Below are 26193 nucleotides of genomic sequence, written 5' to 3'. Positions count from 1 at the left end.
TTCCAGAAACAAACCGCTGTACTCGGTACGTCGCAATCGTCTGCAAGCTTAATCCATGGCGCACTATTGCAGGTTTCTTCGGCCAATTGTTTCCGACTCCAGTTTTAGACTGTCTAACTGAGATGAAAAATTGGTCGGGCGGAGGGCGCTTGAGGCTGGTTGTTATTTACCGGGGACTGTGCTTCCTTAGTTGCTGCTGTCGATGGTGACCTCATGGCCCAGCTCTCCATTGCTGCCTGTACGTAAAGATATCGACGCGTGGGCCTTTTCACGTTCATATCGTCCAACCTCGGCGACACCTTCTTTGATCGGAAATCCAGAATGGTCTTTCCAGGGACCCCAACCGGCGCCCTCGTATGCCATCCTTTGCAGCTGTAGCTTGTCATCCAGTTCCCAAGACAAGAGACGGTACTCTCCTCTTTTGAACTTGGTCTGCATCCAGCCCACAATGGTGTCGATCGTGAGACCGATGATGATGATCAATGTTCCCACGCCTATGATGATCGAAATGCCGAGCACGCTGAAGTTCTGATAGCCGTCCCTCGCCGAGACCTTCTGTGACCGGCATATATCGTGGCCCACGCTCGTGTTGGGAGCTACCAGCATTAGGCCGGGTGCAAGAGGTCCCGGGCCCAACGCGTAGCCCACAAAGTTGGCCTGCAGTCGAGCTAAGATAAACGCAAACCACCCCCGAAACTTCCGTCATCCACTGTGTGGGAGGAAGCCCAGTCCCCAGAAGCCCGGCCATTTTATTGCTGGCCTGCAGGGCTGAGGCTCCACGACCGTTAACCGCATTCCATGTGTTGGCGTACACAAGGGACTCGTTCAGATTCCAGATGGTAGTGCTCTGGTAGTCATTCAGCTTCAACCCGGCAAGATCGTCGTATACTTTGGTGGCAGAGGTCAGAGCGGTGCAGCCGGTAGATTCGCCATTAAAACCGGGGTAACGAGGATTGCAGAACTGGTGCTGATCCAGGCATCCTAAAATAGTTACAGGGAAATCTTCTTGATACACCGTGGAATAAACTCCCCCGAAACTCAGATTCAATTCCTGATGAGCTCCGAACCAAGGATCGTCGACTTTGCTCTTGTAATCGACCACGTTTTGAGCCAAAAAGAAGAGCGTTACATTCCCGTCCGCTCGAGAAAACGGAGCAGCGGCTTCCCAGCCAGTTCCGTCCAGCCATGAACTACGGACAGTTGCATTAGATGTCATGGTACGAATGGGGATGAAGGCAAAACCTACTATAGCAGATAACCTAACCCGTTGATTCGTTCGGTCGGATAATACTCGTAGGTCCAACTCGTACTATCCTGCTTTCCATAATAATATCTGGCGACGGGGACTTCAACGACCTGGTTGACCCAAGGTAGGTGGAGGGTGGTGTTCTCCCACTCGCCGCGGCTTGGGGTGAGCAAAATGGGGGCACAGGTCGTGACCTTGCGGTATGTGATACGATGAGACTGGGGCGCGTTCAACCCAAAAACGTCGTTGGAATCCAACGGTCCAGTGTCCAGCTCCAAGGCTGCGTTGTTGCCGTAGACACAAGTTCCGGAAGCAAACGGGCAGAGGGCGCTCTGGTTGACTTTCCATGAGATCTGCTGAGTCACGTAGAGGTTGCACTTGAATGGAGTCGGGCTGCCGCCGTAACAATTTTTGACGTATTCCGCCGCTGCCAGGGATTCGTTCAGAGTCTTTTCTGCGCCATAAAATTCCGCCCCCGGAGCGACTTGGCCGTACGTCCATAATCCGCAAAGAGAGCTTCGGAGAAGCATGTCCTTGCTCGCCGCCGACGTGACCTCGGATGAGAAAAGACCGGCGACGAAAAAGCCTCCCGAGATGAGGAGGGCGGAGGCCAAGGGAGCCAAAATGGACCGGAAAGGTCGAACCCTGGCTTTTCGCCAAGCGAGAGCTAATTTGAGGAGCGTCTGCGCGACACTGGTTGGCGACGAGTCGTTTCGAAGAATGACTTGTTGTTGGTGTAACATTGCGTGATCAGCGTACGTTCGCCTTGCCGCCCGGGTTTGATGAAGAATAAAGCTTGCGATAGACCAGAACTGTCCGCCCGCCATGCCGACATATAGAGCTAAAAATGCCAGCAGGAAGGCAGATCCACGATTCGTCAGCGTTATTGTTGCCCCATAAACAGGGGAGTAGGACCAATCAACCCACGGCCCTGTATATATCGAAGCTTCGAGTTCAGTTAAGCTCGCCATCTGGGCCGAGAAACCCTGCGCGAGTGAGCTTTTCACGGAAAGCTGAACTGTGAGGAAGGTCCCAGGTAGGAAGCCTTTGGTGGAGCAAGCAACGAAGGCGAGAGGCTCGAATAACTACTAAGGGAGAAGCCTTCACAGGGATGGAGCGATACTCATCACCGGCGGCCAGGGCGCAGCCACGTACCGATGCCTGGCCCTGAAGTCTAACGTAACCAAACCACCAGCCTTCTCTATGCGAGTAGCAACAGGGTGATGCTGGCATGACCGGGATATTTTATCACCCCATAACCATGAATACGAGTTCGATACCCTCCGCAATAGGGTGCCGAAAGTCGGCCATCACATGAGGTTCCCCTTCGAGTAATATACGGCGCAAAGCTGAAATAGTGGCGTCGTGGCGTGAGGGCTTCGCGACAGAAATAGTTCTCTCACAGCGCTCTGTGCTGCGAGAGTGGCGGTCCGGACGAGCGGACTCTGATTTTGGAATCACTGTGGAAATGAAGAACGGAGTCAGATACAAAGGAGCACACAGGTAGCGGCTTTTGATGTCGCATTACATAGTGGCTGGTGGGTAAAGCAAGCATGGAGCTAAAGGTGGGATTGAGGAGAGTAGTGGTGGGACAATTAAAGTCTTTTTAATCCGTTAAGTCGCGTTTGAGTGGATGAGGAACACTAAGTGAGCCTTTAGTGGGCCTCGGCCTCAATCTATGGTTGTGTGATACATTCGAAGTCCTCTCAAACTCCAGTGATCGTAAACTTATGAGGTGAATGGCTCTGGGGCAGGCTTCATCATAAGCCCAGCTATCGCGCGGGATAGGTTCTAGGCCTGCCCAAACTCCATCCATCATTTGCAGCAGATTCTGTAGGCCGCAACGAGGCTGGAAGGCAGTTGCACGCTCTTCCGCGGCATCTCGTCCAGGGACCCTCTATGCTTCGCACTTCCCAAGGCTGTACATGATCTCCGCCAGGAATTTGGAGCAGGCAGCTTTGTCCACTTCAACTGTCCCGCCAGATGGTATGGCCCCGAGACATTTCGCGACCACGCCAGCGTACATTGATCCCGTCAATCTATGAACACGTTAACCAGAAACGGTAAAGGACAAAAGAAAGACACGAGAGGACGCTGGTACTACTCACCCACTCAATGACTCCGCCCTTTGTCTCATGCTCTCCCTGATGGAATTGATTTCATCTGTGTCCTTTCGTTCTATCACGGCAGGCAGATCGACCAATTTTCGCAATGGCCGCCAGTACCCGATTTCGAGCAGAACACATCCGACACTGTAAATGTCAAAAAAGCGAGAGTAGAGCATGTCTGGGTTCTGGAGTTTCAAAGGGTGTTGATACTCGTCGAGTGTGATCTGACCCGGCGCCCGACTCCTTGCTCTCCTTGAGCCAGTGTCGGAGGAATCGACTCGAGCACGGCCGAAGCCTACGAACAGAGGTTGGCTGAAGTCCATAACCTGTCGCCTCTCCTTGCCATAAGAAAGAGTGTCCTCGGTGGGAAAGAACATGATTGAGCCTGGACGAATGTTCCTTTGGAAAGGGAGTCAGCCAGAACCGCATTGTAAGACAGCACTTACTTATGAACCCAGTTGACGCAATGCATTTTGTGGACTGCGTTGACGAGCCTCTTGGCCAGATTGAACCGAATACTAAGGTCCTCCAGTCTCCCTTGAGCGGCTTCCAAGATCGCCCCTAGCGAGACAGGCATTCTCTTCTGCGACACGAACCCTTGTGTTCGCATCGAAGGGATCCCACTTCGTATATGCTCCGGAGGGGCGAGGACGAGGCCAAAACGCTGATTCTTTTTGTCCTCGACGTAGCCATAGCAGTATGGCAACAGTAGCTGGCCGGGCTTCGAAGCGCCGAGCATATTAGCCATCTTCTCCGCCTTTTCTCGTGCCTCAGTCATGTCAATGTAATACTCATCAAACGTCCACTCTATATAGATAAGTCGCCTTCGTTGTGAAGGCGGACAATGCTCGAAAATTGCCATTTCGGCCGGTTGAGATGCTGCTACCACAATTCCAGGACCTATGTCCGATAGGGCGAGCCTCCGGGCGCGACGATGAGGGTCTCGGCTCTGGACCGCGTTCGAGAAGAAACCTGTCAACGCAAGTTCTCGATATGGTAGAGACTTTTGACCGTGCTTCGCTGCGCGAGTCTCTTCCCGATAAAGTGTTTCCAAAAATTCTGGGTTTTGAGCGCGTGCCATCATCTCAAAAAGTTGGTTCAAAAGTATTTGTTGATCCTTTGGGGCGTAAACGAAGCCTCTGAGAACCTCATTACGTTCTCTTAAGCGGTCGATGAATGTTTCGGCACGCCGGTCGCTGCCCGTAATGATGAACCTGCACTTCTTGAAGAAATTCAGGTTCGACCGACACATTCTCAAGTAATCTTTGAAGGACGACTCGGACGCGACTAGCTCCGTGGCGGTAGGATTCGGTACTGGCTTCAATAGTTTCTGGGAAGGCTTCAGATTTCCTCTCTCACGGAGGGATATCGAGCGGCTCGGTACTCACTTCTTGATCCCTCCCCGATCGGGCTTCAAGGCCATAGCGACTCAATATCTTTTGCACGTTACACAGGGTGTATGACAACACCGCAAGCTCGTGGCGGATGCTCTCGGCATCTTGAGGACGCCTAGTTGCGTAGTCTCTAAATCTGCCGAACTCTTCTTGCTCTGTATCCCATGTACGTCTCCACGCTTCATAAACCTATCCAATTCATGTAAGTTTCGCCATCGGCCAATAAAAGAGAGGTTTACGAACGTTGACCTGGGACTGAATTCTTAAGGCAGAGTCGCTTGCCGTCTCGGAGGCTTCGAAGACGCTTTTCACCATCAGGAAGCCATCTGAGGCTCATTAGAAACCTGGGATCAATCTCAGGCTGCGCAGAGACTCGCCTCTACAGAGTGGGACAAGGCCGATCGCAGCAGTCGCTATTCCAAATGCCTCTGCCATGATGGATTCGGTCCTCTTAAATATGGCTTCTACTCAATCTCTGAGTGCTGTGATAAAAGCATGTTTAAAATTTGGCAAGCCGTGCAAAGAAGTGATTCGTGTAAGATAGCAGCCTCAGGCTGCCACGTGTCTCGATTTCAGTGGCATGCATCCTGAATGCGGACTTTTCCTAGTAAGGAGTACACTCAGGTGAAAGAACCACAAATTAGGATTCTCGCTCAGACCTCCACAATAAGCGATCAATGCCTCCCGCGATCGCAAGAGAATAACAAGACCAATATTCCCGATACATGAGACGTTTTCGAGACTAAATGAACCACCAACTAGTCAATGTCGAATGGAGTCTTCAATGCATTACGAATTGCACTCCAGGCTATGAACCACTTACCGTAGACTTCATTCAAAACAAGGGACTTCTCGACGCTCAACCTACATCTCGGCAGACAATGGAGGTCTTCAACAACAACAATAGACAGAGAAAGGGCGGGATACGAAGTGTTGTGGCAGCCGCTGGATCTAGATGCTGAAGCCTGTCAGTAATTTGACCCAAGCCAAGTGGTGAAAAGGTGACCAAACACGTTACCTGCTAAACCAGCCACCACACTGGATGTTCCCGTGAAAGTGGGCTGTAGATATTCAAATTCAAAAAAGCCCGACGACTCTTGAGTTGTAGCGTGGCTTGCGGAGGCATAAGACTCAAATTTATTGCCGGAGAGTGGTTCTCCTGTCGGGTCCGTAGCCGATCAGCACCTCAGTGTTTGCGTCCTTCGCGTTTCTGCACTTTGCCTCCTCGCGTGCTAGGTCCACGCAGGTCTCTGAGGTTGTGCTGCGTGTAGGAGAGTTGCCTGTGTCAGGAATGTTCGTCTCCAACCTTGCATTGTGTCCTCGAGCAGTCAGAAGATTCGCCACTCTCAACTCAGTCGTCGAGGTTTGGTTTCGACAAAATCGGATCGTCGAAAGCTTTTGGCGTGCTGGGGATTTCGCACGGCGATTTGGAATCACGTCCCCAATCTAACATGCCGGGTTCGCTGAGCCGCGGAGACAAAGTCAGAGATGGCGTGTTGCCGGTCGAGAAAGTCGGGCTTTGCAATGGTGTGAACGACCAAGGCGAGTGATAAATCTGATCGGTCGCGGGAGTATGATCTAGTTTAGCAGGCCGTTGATGATCATCCGGTTCTTGTTCCCTCACTCGCTTCGCATGCTCAGGGAGCATGGCCATCGTACCCTTATCCTTAGGTCTCCCTCGTTTGACAGGCCTCCTCGCCTCGTTAGAGGTGCCGATGCACATCCCTCCCTGTCGGTGTCTCATCAAAACATCACGTCGAGCAAAAGAGGCTCCACAAATACAAGGATATGGCTTAGCATGAATGGCGTGAATTTTCTCATGACGTTTTAAATCGTGGAGTCGAACAAAACACTTCGAACACCTACTGCAACGGTATGCTCGATTGCCGAGATGCGTTTGAATGTGTGATTTTAGATTCTCCTTGCGGCCGAATCTCTTGTAGCAGTCGTTGTACTTACAAGTCCACTTGCCGTCCATCGGGTCTGGTCCTTCCATTAAATTCGCAATGTGGTCTGGAGTCCCGTCTGTCTCCACGGGGAGCGTAAGCAAGCCGGAGAGAGACAGACGGCGTCGAGATTCAACCGGGGAGCCCATCAATGGACTGATCGCACCACCTCGGTCAGGACTCGCGATCGAATCGCTCCCGTTCAAAGCCCAGGTCCTCACGTAATCATTCTTCTCTGTGTCTGGCCAATCAGCCAGAAGGTTATCAGGCCAGTTCTTCTTTGAGCCTGGAGGGACAGAGGGGCCAGTAGCGACACTGCCTATCGAGGACGCGCGCGAGGAGGGTCGAAAGGTGCGGGCGCTCGTGCCGGAGGACAAAGGACTATGGCATTTGCACTGGAAATATGGTTAGTACAAACGACAGCCTGAAAGATGCTGTGATCAGAGCGACTTTGTATGGGACGTACGCATGTCCGAGCTACAGGATCGCAGCCATAGCAATCGATGCTGTTCCTCTGGTGTTGGCATTTTGGATTTGTGCAAATGCCCTCGACTATAGGATCGAAATCTTCTGAACCTGGAAAGGATTCAAAGGGCATAGCCTCAAAAAGGTGCGGGGTGAGCATTGTAGTGGCGAGCATGATAGGAGATTGAAGGGGTGGCATGGCCATAATTTGCAGACGTGACGTTCAGTTGACCCTGCTGGATACGTAAGGCTGGCCTTTTCGCCCCCACAGCACTAGGCATCGTCCTTCGGTCGCACTGTGATCGAAGCCTAAATCGGCTTCTCTCAGGCCCGGCCCGACCAGGAAGCCGTTGAGGGAGATAGTGGGCCTCAGCTGGTCGCTTACTTCTAGATTTGACATCGTCTCTGGATATTCTTGTTTCCTTTAACATGAACGTTTATGTATTTCCTCTAAGGTCGTGGCTTCAATTGACCCTGTCTACCCCGCAAGACTTCTCTTCCATCTTTTGCGACGCTGAGAGCTTCCAACAATAAGATTGTCATACGTATCTGGGCCGGAGCAGTAACAGCACAGAGAGACAACCACGAGTCAGCAGATTAGCCTGTTGCAGTCGCATGTATAAAGCCACGGGAAGGCAGAGCGGTTGAGACGTGGGCGTGGCAAACCTTCAATTTCACTCGCAAAGGTGCCATGGAGTCCTTGGTTTCAAAATCATCCCAGAATAACCCTGCAGATTGGGAAGTCACTCTGTGCGCGGCGAGGAATGAGTCCCGCTATCGTGGAAAGGGTCTGGTGATCAAGTGCCTCGACGCCTTGGTGTAGCATTTGCGGACTTCGTGGGAGCAAACGCACACAGCTCAAGATCGGGCTCATGGGAGCGTCCCTATCCAAGATTATATGGCAGAATCCACATCTTTGTGGGTATCTGTTGTCGAAGGCGTCGGCGTTGCTGAGTACTGGCTTCGACGGGGATTCCTTCGGCAGGGAGAGCCCGACGTAGCTCCTGTTGGGGTATGGGGTGCGAGGAGGCCGTTCAAGATTGGCACAATGAGGAAGATAGTCACCTAAAAAGGTATACTGTTCTTGCCAAAGAGTGCGGTAATGTGCATCTGTCTAGAAGAACGCATGGGTAATCTGCATATGTCGCATCAGATACCCGGATTGGAAGAAAAAATGCCCACAGATTTCGCACCAGAAACTGTCTCGGTGCGACCCTTCGTGCGCAGCTCGATCGCTCTTGGTGTTGAAGACACCAACTCGAGCCTGTCGGTCTGTGTACGCCCCGGCAGGCCTCCGGATCAGTTCGCTCATTGGACAGCCCCCCCAGCGACGAAGTCGATTCCCAGGGCGGCCAACTCGTCGGCCGTCAGGAATCGACCACCAGGCCCGCGAGGTCTGCGCATGGGGTGATTGCGCCCGAACTCGTGCAGACCATTCCGCCCTTTGGAGGAAAGTCTAAGCTGCTCCTCCAGCTTCCGCCGGGCAACACGTCGCTTGAGAATACGATGGAATTGCTTCGCATTCACATACACAGGTGATTTCTCTGCCCCACCTGCCGCAATCTCTTCCTGGGCTTGCACGGACTGTATTTCCGTTGATATTTTGCCGTTAGCTTGCTGTTTCCAGCTCGCAAACACATTCTTCGGCCAACGTTTCTTCGATCCTGGAGGTACAGAAGTGCCAGAATCGACGCTTCCAATTGAGGAGGCAGGTGACGAGGCGCGCGGGGAGGCCGCACGTGGTTGGAACTCGGTTCGTAAAATGTGATGGCATTTGCACTACATCGTCGTCAGAATCGTGAGAGACACAGCTTGAGATACATACGCATCGCCAGCCTGTCAAGTCACACCCATAGCAGTCTGCGTCTTCTGGCCGATGTCGACAATTAGGGTTGGTGCAGACGAAGCCCATTTGGATTCCTTAGGATTCCCATATAGAGGCATTTGCGACGAGATGATACGCCCAGGATGTAGTGGAACCAGTGTCCAACTCCATCAAGTGAGCGGGAAGGTTGGATTCTGAGGGTGTTTCATCCTTTGGATCAGCCTTATAAAGTGCCCTCGACAATTTCGAGGCGCAGCCTCAGTTGGGACGAGGAGACACTAAAATGCCCCGCCACGTGATTCTCCTCGACAAACGAGTAGGATCGACCGAGCCTTAAAGCCAACCTTGAACGTGTTCGTTGTTCGTTATTCTGCGATACCACCAGTACTCTAATCTTTACGGATTTCGACCCACGGTAGGACAGAAACCATCTCTCCCTGCTCTTCAGGGCTCTCCCTGCCGTCCAGCCTCTTCGGCAAAGTCCACACATCGCAAACGTTCACTCTTGGTTGTTGAGTTCGCACTCTTCTCAGAAACAGAGTTGTCATCGTCTGTCGAACAATTTTGCGCGATACTCAGTTGTGTAGAAGTTCAGTTTCCAGTGAGCGATGGAATGTGAGACATGTACTCTAGACCATTGGAAGGCATTGGAAAGAAGTCGTTTCGAGACATAAGAGAGCGTCATCATTGTCTTGACATCACATTTGATGCATGCTTGCAACCATGATCAATCCTGACGACTACTCGATTGTTTGGCTCAGTCCACTGCCCATAGAGACCGCTGCGGCTTTATTTATGCTCGATGAGCATCACCACGGAGCAGTGAATCGTCAACAAGGCCAGACAGTGGAATATCACTTCGGCAGAATAGGCCAGCACAATGTTGCGATTGCTGGCTTTCCCAGTGGGGAAGTCGGCATCGGCAAAGCGGCTGCAATGGCGGAAGCTGCTGTGAGAGACTTTAAGAACTTGGAACTCGGCCTCCTTGTTGGCATCGCTGCTGCCATTCCCTCTGAGAAACACGATATACGACATGGAGATGTTGCAGTCGCGGACCCTGCAGGAAACTATCCGGGCGTAGTTGACTACGACATGTTGAAGGTATTCCCTGGCGGTGAACTCCAAAAGCAATGGATGGAAGCTACTCACCCGCTGTGGAGGAGTGTGATTTCCAAGATCCAGGCTCGTTCTACTCTCAGCGGCCATGCATTTCATGAACATCTGAAGGCTTTTGACTGCCCAACGGGGAAGAAATTTCAACAACCATACGATCCAGTTCCTCTCCACAGTGCCTTTCGGAACGTCAGGCGGCAGACCGATGGCCCAAGTGTCCATTATGGGACTATCCTATCAGGCAACAAAGTGATTCGCGCTTCCGAGTTCAGGGATCGGCTTAAGGAGAAATACGGAGACGCCGTCGCGATCGAAATGGAAGCTGCTGGGGTTATGACTACCCTACCGGTTGCTGTCATTCGAGGAATTAGCGACTCTGCTGACCCCTTGAAGAATGACGATTGGCATGCAAGGGCGGCAGCTGTTGCAGCCGCCTATGCAAAAGAAATGCTGCTGCAGTTGTCACCAAAAGCATCTTTTAGTAAGTGCTTCCCGTCGAATAGATCGACAAGACACCGTACCTTTCACGTCATCTCAAGGATCATCCATGCATTTACTTACCCCGACGCTTGAATGGCTGAAGACAATACTGAAACTTTGTTTCTTCGGGATATATACTCAAGAGCTGACCATTTATCAGACAAGATCCAGGAAACTAAAAATGTTGCTCGCATCAGGGGGCAACTGCCAAAATCATGGGACTTTTGCGGTCGAGAAGATCAGCTCAAACTCATTGGCATGCACCTAGATCCTGGCAACCAGAAGCCCTTTGAAAAATCTGTTCTGGTCCTTTCTGGTCTTAGTGGCGCTGGGAAGTCTCAATTGGCAGCTGCCTATGTCAAAAACCAACTTTCCCTAAACTCAGCGCGAGATATAATCTGGGTAAATGGTCGAGACCGGCACGCCTTCAAGACAGACGTTGCGCAACTTTATCAGCCAGAACAGATTATCCGGATTTCCACGGATACTCAACTCGCAGAAGATACTGACAAGCAGGCTTCGGAACTCGTTGACTCTTTCCTTGAAGAACTGAACCGCCCTGGAAACACCGGATGGCTCATGGTTGTTGACGACGTAACACTCTGGAGTTCACGCCATGTTTCTTCTCAAGATTCTCTAGACATCAATATCTACCTTGACAGAATTCACCAAGGATCCATCCTGGTGACTACGAATCGCCAGAATTGGCTGGTGGATCATGAGATTGTTCTGCAAATTGGTGGCCTTGAAGCCAGAGCGGCTACGGAGCTTCTGACATCAAAGCTCCGTGGCCACTTTGTCAAACATGAAGGTGAGTTTTCAACATAGTTCTTGTATCCATATTGAGTTATACAGAACTGCAGGAACTCTGTCGAATGCTCCATGGGCTACCACTCTCGCTAAGACTTGCAATTACCTACATACGCCGACGTGGAGTTAGGGTTGTCGACTACATCAACATGTGGAGAGAACGCAAGCTCGACGACTCGCTATCCGTTGTCGATCCAGCTTTGGTGCACACGATGACACTATGCTTCGAAGAGCTCGAGTCCCGCAATGCAACTGCTAGCAAATTATTAACTTTGTTCGGATTTCTAGATCACAAGAACTTGTCGTTTGACCTTTGCTCAAAGGCAGAATCTCCTGATCTTCCCAGCTGGCTCCTTGCAGTGGGTGAAGACAGGCGGTTGTTCGACGAGGTGATCGAAATTTTGGTTGATCTGTCATTCATCCAACCCAATATTGATGACGCTCAGGCTATATCATACTCGATCCATCCGGCAGTCCACGCATTTGCACGCAATCGAGCAGCAACCAATAAAGATGAGTATGTATCTTGGGCAGTGTCGCTCGTCACTGATAACGTACCTCGCTCTCTGGAGAATGACTATTGGAGAAAAGCGCGAGCACTGGCCTCTCATGCGGATCATTGTATGGCTTACATCAGAGCAGGGTCGTTCCAGCCGCAATTCCTTGAACGAATCGGTGCCTTGTTCCGGTTTTTGGGCAGGTATGATGAAGCTTCTCAGCTCTACATTGTCGTTCTTCAATGTATGTCGCCTCAACGAGAGGCATTCTTGGAAACGATCGCACAGGTCCTTAACGATCTTGGACTTGTCTACTATGGTCAACGCAAGTTCGACATGGCCGTCAAAACCTTTCGGGACAGCATATCTTCCTATTCTCAACTTCCCGGGCCTCTTGATGGCCCGAGTACCGACACATTGATGTGTATTTTCTTCAACTACGGCAATGCTTGTCGCATGACGCAAGATCTCCAAACCGCAGAGGTTGCTTTCAATCGCGTGTATGACTATTTTCATCACAAGAGTCGGCAGCATGGCATCCATTTAGCCCCGTGGGCCGAGATAATTGTCGCGCGGGTGCTCAATGCCCTGGGGGAGCTGTGTCTTGAGCGCAATGAAACGCAAGAAGCCATGAAAAAATTCCGGGAGGCGCTTTCACTTCAAAAGAAGCACTTGGAGGACGCCCACAGCATCATCCTCTCCACTGAGCTCAACCTTGGACGTGCTTACACCGACCTGGAAAGCTATTCTGATTCATGTCAAATCTTCAAGGACTTGTTGGAAAAATACGCCGAGCAGTTGGGGTCGGATCATGACGTGGTGGTCACCGTGGCAGACGAGTTAGCCCGAGCAAGCATGGGACATGGCCAAATGATGACAGATTCCCAATCGTCTGACAATAGTGCACGCGAAGCATTTAAAGAAGCAGAACGACTCTGGCTAGACAACCTTAGTTTCTACAGTGAAAGGTACGGCGCCGGGTCTGAGGATGCACTTCGAACCAAAGCGAACATTGCACTGCTCCAGTCGATTACCGGTGAGCTTCGTATGGCAAGACGTAACATGCTACAAGTCTTCCAACGCGCGACGAAATCAGCACAGAAGGTCAAAGCGCAATGCGACTTGGCTCTTATCTGCCAGCAAATGGGCGACCACGAAGTAGCGAAGATCAACTTCAGCCAAGCCATTGACGCGAGTATGTCACTTTCGGAGCCGAGCAGGACGCGCGAGTTGTATCGCTGCATGTACCATCAAGCGCGACTATACCTGAGTCTTGGGGATCAGGCGACGTACAAGCGAATCCTCAGCGATCTCACCGCGCGGTCGCCTGCAGAAGTGAACGAGTGGTACGAACGAGCTCGGTCTGAACTAGGTCCCACGAGCGGTGTGGCCACCACGAGTTACAGCAATTTGAATGTAACCCCACAACTATCGCAGCCACCCGAACAACGAGGCCGAACCAGGAAGTGGTAAATGGATTGAAGATAGATCTCGAGTCGAAGATCATTTCCAGTCAAATGAAATAGCCAGGCAACAGGAAGCTATGGGCATATGTATATGACCCATGCTTCCTCAATGCCGGCTCTTTGGGTGTCGAAGTGTTAGTCTGCTGGAAAACCGCCGGCGACTACGAAACAGGTCCTCAGCTCTCAACACGAGCATGCCCGTGGATCTTCAACCCTAACATACCCAGTTGATCCACCCAGAGCTTGCTCTCCTGCAGTGCCACGACCTTTTCCGTCCGAGGTAGAGCACCTTTCGTCCATCCATTCTCAGCCAGGATGGGAGGCAAAATCAGCCACCACTCCATTGTGTCCTCTTCGTAAGTCATCCGCCGGGTCCACAAGTTATAGAACCTTATGCACAAATAGTAAAACCCACCAATACCCGCCGAAAGGCGTAATCCTTATTCGTAAATTTCCAGTCTATTGAGCCAGCTAAGGGTGTTGGCGCTTGCCGGTAGCCGAGCTGTCGCTCCTCGTCTTAGAGGATCGATTGCGAATTCTTCATGCACTGCGGGGGAAGAGAAACCGAAGCGTACGTATTCCTCGTAATCGGCGGAAACAACGCAAAGTAAGCTAATCGATTCCCACACTACTGGTCGATAGTCGAGTAGGTTCGAGATCGTGTGGTTCTAGGGTAAGTAGTTCGCGCTCAAGAGGGCTACGACCAGGCCCCCGCCTCAAGGATATACTGAACAGGAATCTCGCGGTGGTGGCAGAGACCGAGGAGACCCAGTCATCGGAGAGGATAATCGGATCCTAGATTTTACGGCGAATCGATCACGCTTGTCCACCGGCTCATATTTGCCCACTCCAGTTTAATTCCTAGCTATGCCAACCGTTTGCTTAGTTTCTGCGCACTCTGGCCTCTCTCGATGTGACTCTTTTGGAGGACATGGCTGGATCCGAGAGGGTTCCAGAGAATCTCGTCACACCATCTACCTCGCCCTTGCTGCTCTCGCTCTCTCAATCTGCTTCGTCAAGCCTTTGATCTCAAACTAGCGCCCTTGAGAAGCGCATATTGCTGTTCGCGGATCCCATTGTCCCAGTTCCTATTGTAATACTCATCAATTCTGGTAATAAGACCGCCATCATCGACCTCAATGAGCATGCAGACGTGACATTCAAAATCCTTCCCACTCGCTTTGACGACAACATCTCCGTTGGGTCGGATGATGTCGTTCGCTTGTCGACCTACCCAGACTTGTTCCAGGACCGCACCTGTCGGTGTTGGAATGATGGCCTACAAAATGCCCCCATCGTCAATACATCTCTTCCCGACTGGACGCGGCGGGTAGCTTGGACCACCGAAATAGACACACTCACCTTGATGTCGACATTGAAGGGCTGATTGCAGTGAGTGAAGCCTTTTTGCAAGCCGACGACGGCGTCGTGACCAGCCCGATGCATTAGGAATGCATGATCGTACCAGTCGATATCGGGATGGAAGATCGACGTGAAGTCGGCGATCGAAGTGATCGGTTTCAAGAAGCTATCTACGAGTTTCCGGATCGTAGAGTCGACCAGAGCGATTCTCTCAGGAGATATCTTGATGAATGCCATGGGAGTCGGAAAATCGATGGAAGAATGAGAACATGTACCCTCAACATCATGACCGACATCTTTCAACAGACGGGAAGGCTGTCTTTATAGGCCTCGACCGTAACCTTTACTCGCTCATCTGGTCAGTGTAGTGCTGTCTGCTCGTGCGGCGGGACTATGAGCACCTACAAAGGATGCCTGACTGATGAAGCGTCCAATCAAGCTCGGTGACTCCCGTCATGCTAACCCTTCGCTTCCAAACATCCTCGGCATTCGAGATTCTGCCGAGTCGCCAAGGGCTCAGACGGGGTAATCATACGCACCTCAAACCCCTGTGAGACCGCGAGACACGGACGCCCCAACGAATAGTAATCTAAGTTGACCGAAGTCATATAGTACATTTCGGTGTTTTCAAAATCACAGAGCTTGTCTCGTTGCGGAAATGTGCCAGAGTCTGGAATAGTGCGGGGCCCCCTACAGTTCAGGCCAGGCTGCCAGAGGATGGCATATGCACGACATTGAGAAGCAATTGCAACGGACAGGCCTTTCATCAGGCAGTACTCGAGGTGTTCAAACGCTCCTGCCTGATCATACAAGTACTATCTGCTCCCATGGAGGACGGAACCGCTTCGCTGTCTGTCGAACGATGCCGCCCGACCAGGTCAGCAATTAGTCCTTGTCTGTTTATAAAACTGTCATATCGAACAGTGTCGCCGGCACCGAATTACCGCACGCTTCGTGCAATGCTATTTCCCGGTACAAGCATTGGAGGGAGACATGTTCCGGCTGAGGACCCATTTCGGGGCCCCCTCCCCTCGACGGGGGGGAGAGCCCAACAGCATTATATTTCGTATTACTATATCGTGTCCAATCAGCACTTCTGCAGAGGTTGATAACAAGGGAGACCAGAGACTGGTCCCTGGTAAGCACTTTTTTCGTCGAGACGCTAATTCACGAGGGGGCACAAGATGTTGATGGATCGAAAATCCGGCTCGGACCTTCACGGGGCTTGTAAAAGACTCGGAACTGGTTGAGCATGCACTCCAATAACGGATTCGCCATCCGTTCTCCCCAGAAGCAAGAAGAGGATAGCTGATAGTGAGTGCAGTATCAGGAAATCCGAAGGAAGCTTGGTGACGCATGTCTTGGAAGTTGGGGGCCAAAGCTCTAATCAGGACAGCGGGCGATACGTCTGTCAGGGTACGCCACCTGCACTGCCGACCATTACCGGCTCTGGGACGCGACGACGGGGACGTGCCTCCAGACGCTCGAGGGCCAGAACAGTGCGGTCTCATTCAGTCCTGATAGCTTAAATCTCGTCACGTCCTCTGGGACTTTGAGTTTGAGGCAAACGTTGCAGTTCGATCATGCTCATTGGATAGGATGTTGTCCCCTAACTCTACCGTACTATAAATCCTCGGCCGAGATAGCCTATTAACCACCAGGATGTCCCCATTCTGACCCATACCTTTACTGCACCTAGATTTAGACCTAGACTCCGGTGGAGAACTTTATTTGCATCAAGCGCTTGGAAGTATAACAAGTAACATCTTGGCCGGCGTATAACGAGACAAACTTCCAGCCGCCGAGGCGTATCAGCCCTGTTTAACATTGTGGCCAGCCCGCGGCCTGGCCGATCGTTGTAAGACCAATTTCGTGGTTGGGAAACGAAATCACGAAATCATGTTCCTGAGAATCCCGGCTCACATAACGGTCACTAGAGATTTCCCTCTCCACCGGGGAATCTGCAAACTCCCTCCGAGTCACCATTGCCCAGAATGTCACAATCTCCTCTGTCCCCTCAGCCAGAGCGACTGCCAGACAACGAAATCCCTCCTCACCAGGAAGCCATGGTAGAGGCATGCAAGGCTGGCCGACTCGCCGACTTGCAGAAACTCTTCGACGAGTATGATATCAAGAGCGGCGACGACCCTATAACATTCAAGAATGTCACACAACAAGGCGCGCCGAAGACAACGGAGCTGCTTGTTGTGGCCATCTCGCATGGTCAGCAGTCCATCGTTCAGTACCTGCACTCGGTTTATCCCAAATTCGACTTCCACAATGGCTACATCGTCGAGGCGCTCACCGAAAAATTGGACATCGAGATGTTCAGACTGATCTGCTCCTACGCCCCCAAGGTTGTGGACTTTATGTTCGATGACCACCAAACCACGGTTTTGAGTAAGGCTTGCGAAGGCGGTCCACAATGTGTACCGCTGATAAATTTTCTTTTGGATCACGGCGCAACAACCGGCGGCTTCGGGAGTCTAACGTATCACCTTGGAGAAGAGCTATTGCCCGCCGTTCAAAACGAGCAACCCGTCGAAATCATTGAAAGACTAGTTCCGATGACATCCTATCTATGGCTTCCCATTCAGGCAGCAACCCAGCGAAAGCGCGCCGATGCACTTCAGGTGCTCCTGAATGCACACTATACTAGGGGAGAGAACCCCTCAGATTCATCGTACGCGCAATCCGTGCTCAGGGAAGCGAAGGCCACAGAAGACAAGAAAACAATCGCTGTAGCGGAACACTATGTCCGCAAATGGGAGAAGCGAGCGAGGAAATTCACTACAAGCGACCTTCAGCCGAAGACTCCTGAGCCGAGAAAGTGGTGGCGGCGTGGCTCGCCGACAAACAACAAAGAAAAGTCCGACCCTGAAGATTCCGGTACCTCAAACCCTGGGGATGGCTCTGCAAAGTCTTGGTGGCCCCTGTCTATTCTCCAAGACAGTCCAAAGCCCGCTGGTTCCCATCAAAAGGAAAAGGGTCTCCAAGATTCAGGTTCTGATGAAGATTCCTGGTCTTACATGTTTCTGACAGCTAGGAAGACTTGACGCAGTCTCGATGAAGCAAGCTATCACAACGCACTGCGTTGCGTGCTTGGAAGGAAGGGAAACTTCAATGACGAGTGAGTAAGGCCTGTCATTCTGGAGGTGAGCCAACCGACGACATGTTGATTCCACGGCCGCAGACAACATGGCAAGCATCATTGTGAACTGTGACACCCCTTCTACCCCTAAAATCGGACGAAACCTAAAACGGTCATCCTTTCGATGATCAGAGATCAAGGCATGGTCTGCAGTTCTCTTGGCCACTGAGAGGAATCAGATTTCGACCCTGGAACACGTCCCTCACCCGGCGTCACAACGTTGTTGGGTTTCGCGCGAAGACTAAACTCATATGGAAACAACCGGTTTAGAAGCGGTGCTCTGAAATCAGATAGTTTGGAACGATAGAGATGCGACGGCTCTGTGCCATCTGTTTTAGCTCTCGAAACTCTATTCCGAGATCCATGAACTTTGGGTATACGCCGAGAGTGCTGTCGGTTATCGGATGTCCTCCATGATTAGGGTTGATAGGGTCATACTTTTGGGCTCCCTCAGGCTTCTGAATCTTTGAATTTAGGCTTTCTCAGGTGCAATTGCAATATGTTGGAATCCCGCTTTTGGGAACCTTACAGATCCCCATTTACAGGCCCCTTCCAGGGACTAAAGACTTCCAGCGATATTAGTATGTGAGAAGAGGAGGAATGGATGATGGGCTTTCAACTTTCAATAACAAGTTAGGTGCTCTGTCCACGAGGCTCGACAGAGCCACTAATCTAGTAATTTCTGCATACTTGGCCGTGCTAGGCTTTCCTTCACCCATTGCCCTTTGTTGAGAGCACTAATAGTCATTTCTTTCACCACATATAGTCATGGAAGGCATAACGAAGGAGAGAACCCAACTCAAGAACGAAAATGTCCCAATCTCGAAACCCTAGCCGAGAATGATCTCCTTCCACTGTCGATCAAACCGAGTGAACGCTGCCTTGAACACTTTCCCGAGAGCAACACGTCGATAGATGCCCTCAGTTGGATGGTGCTCGATAAGGAGCACATAGTACAAATCCCACTCGGACTCGTCCCTCTCCTTGGGAATGTAGTACGTCCAGTCTGGAAATTCGATATCCGTGAACGCCTTAGCGTCAGAAATAGCAATGAAGTCGAACCGGGTCGTCTGGACTCGTGCGGGCTCTTGGTTTCCTCCAGTGGGGCTCTCGGTAGTGTCGTCCCTCTCGTCCCTCTCGTCCCTCTCGTCCCTCTCGTCCCTCTCGTCCTGCTCGTCCTGCTCGTCCTGCTCGCACTTCTCGCACTTCTTGCATTCCTCGCATCCCACAGTAGAATCTCCTATCTCACCCCTCATCTTTCTTTCCAGCCATTCCTTGTCAACGACGATGGATCCGCACTTGTCCCCACGCTCGTCAATGATATGGCAGCGGCATTGCTCCCCAGCATCGTCACCACCTTGTGGAAGGTCGTCTTTTTCCACACTTGCAGGCACGACATGGAAAGAGGTCCACCAGGTGAAGAATTGAAGGAAGATCTGGTCGGCAAATTCTCTGTGAAGCCCGGGGGTTGGGAAATTGGTTGCTCTCCGGACATGATACGGATCTTCTGGTAGGGTCAGTGTAAAGTTAGTGTGGTTCTTGCCACGGCAGTGTGACCACCCGGGTCCATCAGAGCGCCGGCCATAGGCGTTACTGTCATCCTGGACACTAGGGTCGCTGTTGTTGTCGTGAAAACGAACCGTAGGCCTTGTTGTACCTTCCGGACTTGGCGGTGTCGCCTCTCTCGCATGTTGATCAATCAGTCTGTTCACCCTGTTTCTACGACTTGATGTGACGGAATCCGGACTGGAAGGCCTGCTGGAATATGACGAAAGAGTGGCTGTCGAACGATCATCGTCTTCCGACACACCAGCATCTTCCTGACCCGTCGATATCCCATCTATCTCGGAGATTTCTGACGCGTCACTTCTCCCAGGGTAACCTCTCCACTTCTTCTCTGTGCTCTTGTCTTCCCTGGCCCAGGCATTGTCCCAGATGCGTCGTAGTGTCCCATAGCCGTCACGGATATGCCAGTCAATCCATGTATGATTCAAGAGCCACGAGTGAACATCTTGAAGGCAGCCGTCTACCATCGCGGAGTTGTACTTGACACCAGCAGGCGACTCCCATCCACACCATGACCAGCTTGGGAACTTCATTTCCAGGTACTTCTGCTCGTTTGACCGTTTTGGTTTTTTGAGCATAGTCGAGTGTCCGAGTGGCTCCCACAGGAGCGCAAAGTCGAAGTGGGAGCTCGGAAGTCCGAAGATAAACGGTGCACTCATGGTATATTCGATATACTTACACATTCCGTTGAATGCCGCAAGGATGTCGAAAGGCTCCCATAGCCTCCGAAGCGTATAGAGGGAGACACTGTGGACATAGAACCAGAGAGCCCGGCGCTGCAGTTCGGATAACCTCTGAAGAGGAGAGCGCACAATGTCTACCGACCAGCCTCTCCCTCCAAGATCCGCAAAGATATCTTCTGATATGCAAGCAGAGCGACACTGGAAATAAATCCGCCCATCTCTGAATATCACGGAACGTTTAGAGAGGAGCCGCTCTTGGAAGGTCCATCCTCGCATATTCCATGGAGATGCCTCGATGCTGACTTCAGGCGGCCGATGGAGGATCAGGTGAACCCGAGGGGCGCATTGAGCGATTCGCTGCGGATGGTTGTTGTCCGGATTGAGGGCCACCAATCCGGCCCCTGCATCCTTACCATCCGCGGCACAAACGGTAAGGTAAGAGTTCCCGTAGATCAGATGCATAGCCCGGGCGTTGAGATTCCAAGAGTGGCTGCTGTCCTGGACGATACATAGCGCGTCTATCCATATGTACCTGATGCCCCTGCCAAAGACGAGGTTGATGGTCTGTTTGAGGGCCTTAGGAAGCGATTGGAGGATTTGGGACAGGCCACCAGGCTTGAGCCGCTCCTGGACATTGGTCATCGTTGTCCTATATTTGTGAGAGTCGTTGCTACCCCAGACGTAGCTAACGGTGGCGTACGTCTTGAACGAATAAGTTCCACCATTTTGCTTCACCGGCAATGGGACGAGGTTTTCCTTTCGGATGTCGATGACCCCAAAATATGGCTCTTTCAGAGTTTCGATGAAGTCGTGGTCGATAGCACTTCTCTCCTTGCACAAAGGATGGCTCGTTTCGCATAGTTTCAAGAACTCTCCGATCAGGACTGGCTTGTTCTCTTGTCTGCCGACGCGTCTCCCGAAGAATTGGGTCTCTCCATTCAAAAGGCTGCGGTAACCTATGTCCGAACGGTCGTACTGCGAAGGTGCTGCTAGCACCAAGTAAGCCTCATATTCCTTGAGCCTGCTATCATTCCAGCACACTCGCAATCGGCGGGAGTGGTTTTCTTGACTGGTGTCCGAGCTGACTGAGAAGCGGCCGTCAATCTCCCAAACGAGATGGCAAGTTGCACTCTTAACTTCCGAGTTCACCAGATGCAGTGCGGGGTCTTGGACCGTATAGAGAACAAGTTGGCAAAGTTGACAATTCGCGGCTCTTTCTGCAACTTCGCTCAGCGTTCCGAGAGCAAATCGCTCGTTCAATTGTCGCAACGATTCAATGTCCGGCTCCGCTGCTAGCCATCTGTTGCTCCTTATTGAGAATTTTTCCGGACTGAGATGGAGTGTCTGGCATCGCTCGCAAAGCTGGTTGGCCATGATCGGCTTCAGGTGATAATGGGTGACCGGATTGTCTTTCAAAACAATAAGCTGATGCTGGGAGTTGATGGACGACTTGACCCTACACAGGAAATATTGAAGAACTAAATACACGATTCAATCGTCTATTTAGAATAACATATCCAATTGCTTCATGGATTGACACAGCCCAACCGCCGTATACACTAAATTACCTTGCAAATCTCATGAGGCTATACCATAGGGGTGCTTCCTCATCAGGCAACCAGAATCCGCCACAACCTACTGGAAGGACTTTTGTGTATGGGAGGATATGCTCGTAAAAGTGATTATAGGAGAATTGATAATGCGGGTGTAGCGCCTGAGAAAGATTGTGACAAGGCGAAGCTAACTAGATTCAAGAGAAGACAAAATTTCATTGCAGGAGACGATTGAACCCATCTCACAATCTAACCGAGTCAAACTACAAATCAAGACGAGTAGGTCCATCACGCCATGATGAACGCAAGTTGGGCGTTGCCGGGTGGGAAGAACCTGTGATGCGTCAGCCTGATAGTAGGGCGTTCGGCGAGAGGCTCAAAGAAAATGATAATACGACGCAAACCTTGAGACTATACTCCGTAAATGCAAGATTACAGTGCATTAGGTCAGGCATCTTCAAGCCGCTGACGAACGAGACTTGAAGTGAAGCCTCCTTTCAGCCTCTGCGGCAATGGCTTGAAGATGCCTGACCTAATGCACTGTACTTTTGCATTTTATTGGAGTAAGGTGTCAGGGGGTTTGCGTCATATCATCTCGTCGATGGGGAGCAAGCCAGTCTCGCCTGTGTTTCCTTAGACACAGTCCAACTCAGTGCCATCCTTTCTTGGTTAGGGCGATCTTGAGCTGGAGGCCTCCGGGGCATTGATTTAGCAGCATGCATTGTAATTTGGAACCTTCGTCTTGCTAGGGAAGAACAGGTGTGAACTGCGCTGGCAATGGACACTGGTGGCAAGTGGGGTGCATATGCTTCGCCTAGTAGCCTGCACAGAAACTACACTACTTTTTCCTGCCCAGCTTACCCGGGCGTCAAGAATGTGGCATTAAAATTGAATCAATAATGTCACACCACCTCAGCAGCGCAAAGTGAGGGGAAGAAAGGGGCCAGTAAGAAGGAGAGTGTAAGATACGTTAGATTCGACAACAGCTAGGTGGATTAATAATGGTAAGAATTGCCCAGTGCTCACTCAGTGGCAAGCCAACATGGCTGTTATGATAGACTTTAGGTGTTGATTTTTGAGTGGGCTCCTTTCTCGCCCTTCGATGAACTTTATTGCCATCAGTAAGATTGCTTCAATTCGTGGCTAGAATATTTGTGCCTCATCACGTGGCGGCACCGAGCCACAATTGCAACAACCGACTACAAGTAGGAGCGTATCAGCCAGCCAAAAAGGGCATCGGCCTTCTGCAAAATGAGCTTGGCTGCTTATCCACAATCATCGGCAGAATAGGACCGCCGTCGAGCCGCAATTACTCGCCTGTACCTCGTCGAAGACCGGACACTCAAAGAAGTGCAACAAACCATGGAGACTGAGTTTGGTTTTAGAGCAACGTATTTGCATCCATCCTTAGGTTTATTACGCGAAAGCTGTCTACCGTGACTGATTATGAACTTTTCCTTAGCAAACGGATGTATACAAGTCGCATTAACGAATGGGACATCCAGAAAACTTATAAAGCTCAGGAGAAGGATGTGCTAGCTGCTCAGGTCACCAGCGCGCGTCTCGAGGGCCAAACCCTGGCAAACATGACCTTCAGGGGTCAGCCAGTCAAGCTTCATCGGGTCCTTAGACACTGTACAGAGCAGGCAGAATTCGGGGTGACTGAGGGAGGAGCCGGAGTGACTGGATCTGTACCGTTGTATGCACATACCTGGCTCGTAGAAGCTGGCGAGGCTGACAGATTGACGAGAGGGACTGCCGCGCCTGTGGTTGTCCTGATTGAGCCTTCAGTGTATTCTTTCCGTGCGGAAGGAGTATCTCAATCTCCGAAACCATGCACGTTCTTGAATGTAGTCAGGCCGACGAAGGGCACTTGATCCTTGATTTTGTTACGCCTTACTTTCACTCTAGGTGCACCTCAGTGGACGAGGCTTGCTCCACGACACTGCACCATGACTATGGTTTAACCCGCAAGCGCCAAGCTGGCTGTATCAACTTTAGTCCGGTGGGTTGGCGTGGTTGGTTGAGTCAATGGGCGCCAAAGTATCGAGCAAATAGGCACCAATATCGGCATCTACGAATCTAGTACAACCTACCTAGGGTTTGTATAGCCAAACCATACAAAAAATGTCTATAGATCATACCAATCTAAGATTGGCTTGAGCCAACTCTGGGGATTCTCTGAGCGAAGCAGTGGGGTAAATCAGGAGGACGACGGGCGATATGTCGTAAGGATATCCGTCAGTGCCTGCTTGTAGGTGATAGGGATGTGGTAGCCGAGATAGTTACGAGTCCATTATTAGACCAGAGGTACACGGCCTGAGTCTGATCCCAAGCCACCAGGAGGGCAACCGCATCAACGGTTCTCGTCGCTAAGCGAAGGATGGAACCCCCTCCAAGTCGCCCTCGCCTGACAATGCCGGCAGTCAGGATTGAGGGCAGATCTGTAGGTTGCCGCCGCCATCACAGCCACAATCTCAAACGGGCGGCACACAACATGCGCAGGATGCATGTGTGCAGATTGACCGGGAAAGGGCCCAATGGGGGTCCAACACGACAAAAGGTGCAGGAGGCCCCGCATCACCGGAGGAGCACACGCACAAAAGCGGGTGCGGAGAGGAAAGATGGGGACTCGCTTTATTATTGCTGCTGCTCAAGCGGCCATCTTCCTTCCTCGAACCGAACCAGGCCGGTTGGCATTCAAACGGTGCGTTGGCGCGGGACCATCTGCCCAGTGAGCCTAATGACCTTCCTAGGTGGAAATATGCATGCGCAGATGGCGGAAGTTGACCCGGTTGGATGTGACGGGCACAACGCATATGCACGTCGCAGCGGCAGCACAACTGACGGCATATGTATGTATGTGCGTACCCGTGCTGGATAGGAGGAATGCCGTCTGTGCGTGTGACTCGTGTAGGACCTGGGTTCTCTTCTTGCCACGGGTCTATCATCTCGAAGAAGCCTCCGGTCAGCTAAATTCACCATATTCTCACTCGGAATCATTAGATGGCGCAGAAACCGCAGACTCTGGATGGGAAGTTGGCCATTGTGAGCGGGAGTTCCAAAGGCATTGGCGCGGCTATAGCGATTGAGCTTGCTTCTAGGTATGAGCGGTTGGACGGGCTGGATCTATCCATTCTGTCGTTCATGTGCGCCCCTATCTCCAACGAGCCTCAGCTGACAAGTGCCCTTCGTACAGGGGCGCCCTCGTGGTCACAAACTATCCGTACGCTTCACTTCAACAAGAAGCCGAGTCCACTTTGGAGAAGCTCCGAGCCACCGGTGGGAATCATGTCAGCGAGTGCTTTGCCGTCGAGTCGGACCTGTCAACGCTGGACGGCCCAAAACACCTCGTCGACGAAGCTGTCAAGCGCACAAATGGCCGCAAAGTCGACATCCTGGTGAACAACGCCGGCATCGCGAAAATGACCCCCCTCAAGGACGTCACCGTCGAGGAGTGGGATGCGCAGGTCAACTTGAACGGCCGCGGGACGCTGCTCTTGACCCAAGCTGTATTGCCGCATCTGGCAACGCCAAGCAGGATTGTCAACCTGAGCTCCAGCGGAGCGAGACAGCCGTATCCAGGGGCGAGCATTTATAACGGGACGAAAAGCATGATTGAGAGTTTTACTCGATGCTGGGCCGTGTAAGTATATTCGATCTTTCCACCCACACTTGTGTAGTTGTTTCTTGGAGGGTGATAGTCTCCCTTGCGGCGGTTCGGTGGCTGATGGTTAAACCTCCGCAAAGTGAACTAGGTCGAGAGTATCAATGTACTGTCAACGCTATCTGCCCTGGAGCCACGAGCACCGATGCATTTAATGGATTGACGGGCGCGACGCGAGACAGCCTCGAGCCAATGTTGGCCATGACTCCTGCGGGATCACGACTTGGTGAGGCAGAAGAGATGGCGTATGCGGCCGCTTTCTTTTGCGAAGAAAGGGCCAGATGGATGACAGGCGTCTGCTTGGCTGTGAATGGTGGGACTCTGATGGCTTGATGGATCGCGAGACGGGGGCGTCTTCCTTCTGGCGAATCAGTATTTGGTATACCAGCGCCAATCTGGAGGATGGAGGTTGCCACTAAACATTGCTGTCTCACAATCCGCTACGACATTCCGCAGTAGCAATATCCCGTCCGTGATATACATGTCCACCTTTCCCTCCCGCACTTGTATCCATGAGAGGCCGAAGGCTTCCCCGGCTTGTCCTCAGCGACGATCTTGCCGACATTCGAGACCCCCCCCCCCCATTGCATTAGGCGAGCCAACCAGACGAGGATGATGTGATGCGAGGACCCTGGGGTGACGGAAGAGGGAGATCGCGGGATCGTTCGCCCAACCGGGGCGATACTGGGGAGGCTTTCGTATCCGCTTACTGGCTGCTGCTCAATCTGGAAACCTTGCAAACAATCTCGCATGGTTCCAACATAGAATTGACAGCAAAGAACGCGTCGCGGGTGGAATTCGAGGAGACAACGTTGACGTGACGCTTAAAGCGGCGACTCGGTGACGCACTTTAGACTTTCC

At 51.7% G+C, this 26193-nt stretch overlaps 4 protein-coding genes across 4 annotated transcripts; 1 reads left to right on the top strand and 3 right to left on the bottom strand.

The window, feature by feature from the left end:
• Window positions 1-186: 186 nt before the first annotated feature.
• PV07_09073 (uncharacterized protein) lies at window positions 187-2073 on the bottom strand (the record flags this gene model as incomplete). The annotated part of the gene is made up of 3 exons (XM_016396299.1): window positions 187-657; window positions 686-1190; window positions 1247-2073. The coding sequence occupies 3 exons, from the start codon at window positions 2071-2073 to the stop codon at window positions 187-189; spliced, it is 1803 nt and encodes a 600-aa protein (XP_016246155.1).
• A 1070-nt stretch (window positions 2074-3143) lies between these two features.
• PV07_09072 (uncharacterized protein) lies at window positions 3144-4937 on the bottom strand (the record flags this gene model as incomplete). The annotated part of the gene is made up of 4 exons (XM_016396298.1): window positions 4743-4937; window positions 3801-4684; window positions 3355-3753; window positions 3144-3285 (listed from the first exon to the last, which is right to left on the bottom strand). The coding sequence occupies exons 2-4, from the start codon at window positions 4604-4606 to the stop codon at window positions 3144-3146; spliced, it is 1347 nt and encodes a 448-aa protein (XP_016246154.1). The 5' UTR covers window positions 4607-4684; window positions 4743-4937.
• A 2610-nt stretch (window positions 4938-7547) lies between these two features.
• PV07_09071 (uncharacterized protein) lies at window positions 7548-9220 on the bottom strand. Its single transcript, XM_016396297.1, has 2 exons — window positions 8985-9220; window positions 7548-8938 (listed from the first exon to the last, which is right to left on the bottom strand). Exons 1-2 carry the CDS (start codon window positions 9069-9071, stop codon window positions 8468-8470), a joined length of 558 nt encoding a protein of 185 aa, XP_016246153.1. The 5' UTR covers window positions 9072-9220; the 3' UTR covers window positions 7548-8467.
• Window positions 9221-9707: 487 nt separating this feature from the next.
• On the top strand, window positions 9708-13357 carry PV07_09070 (uncharacterized protein; the record flags this gene model as incomplete). The annotated part of the gene is made up of 3 exons (XM_016396296.1): window positions 9708-10578; window positions 10738-11388; window positions 11433-13357. The coding sequence occupies 3 exons, from the start codon at window positions 9708-9710 to the stop codon at window positions 13355-13357; spliced, it is 3447 nt and encodes a 1148-aa protein (XP_016246152.1).
• Between the last annotated feature and the right edge of the window lie 12836 nt (window positions 13358-26193).

Source organism: Cladophialophora immunda, assembly GCF_000835495.1.
Source record: "Cladophialophora immunda strain CBS 83496 unplaced genomic scaffold supercont1.5, whole genome shotgun sequence".
In the NCBI taxonomy this organism is placed as follows: domain Eukaryota; kingdom Fungi; phylum Ascomycota; class Eurotiomycetes; order Chaetothyriales; family Herpotrichiellaceae; genus Cladophialophora; species Cladophialophora immunda.
This window is presented reverse-complemented; position numbering and strand designations above follow the sequence as displayed.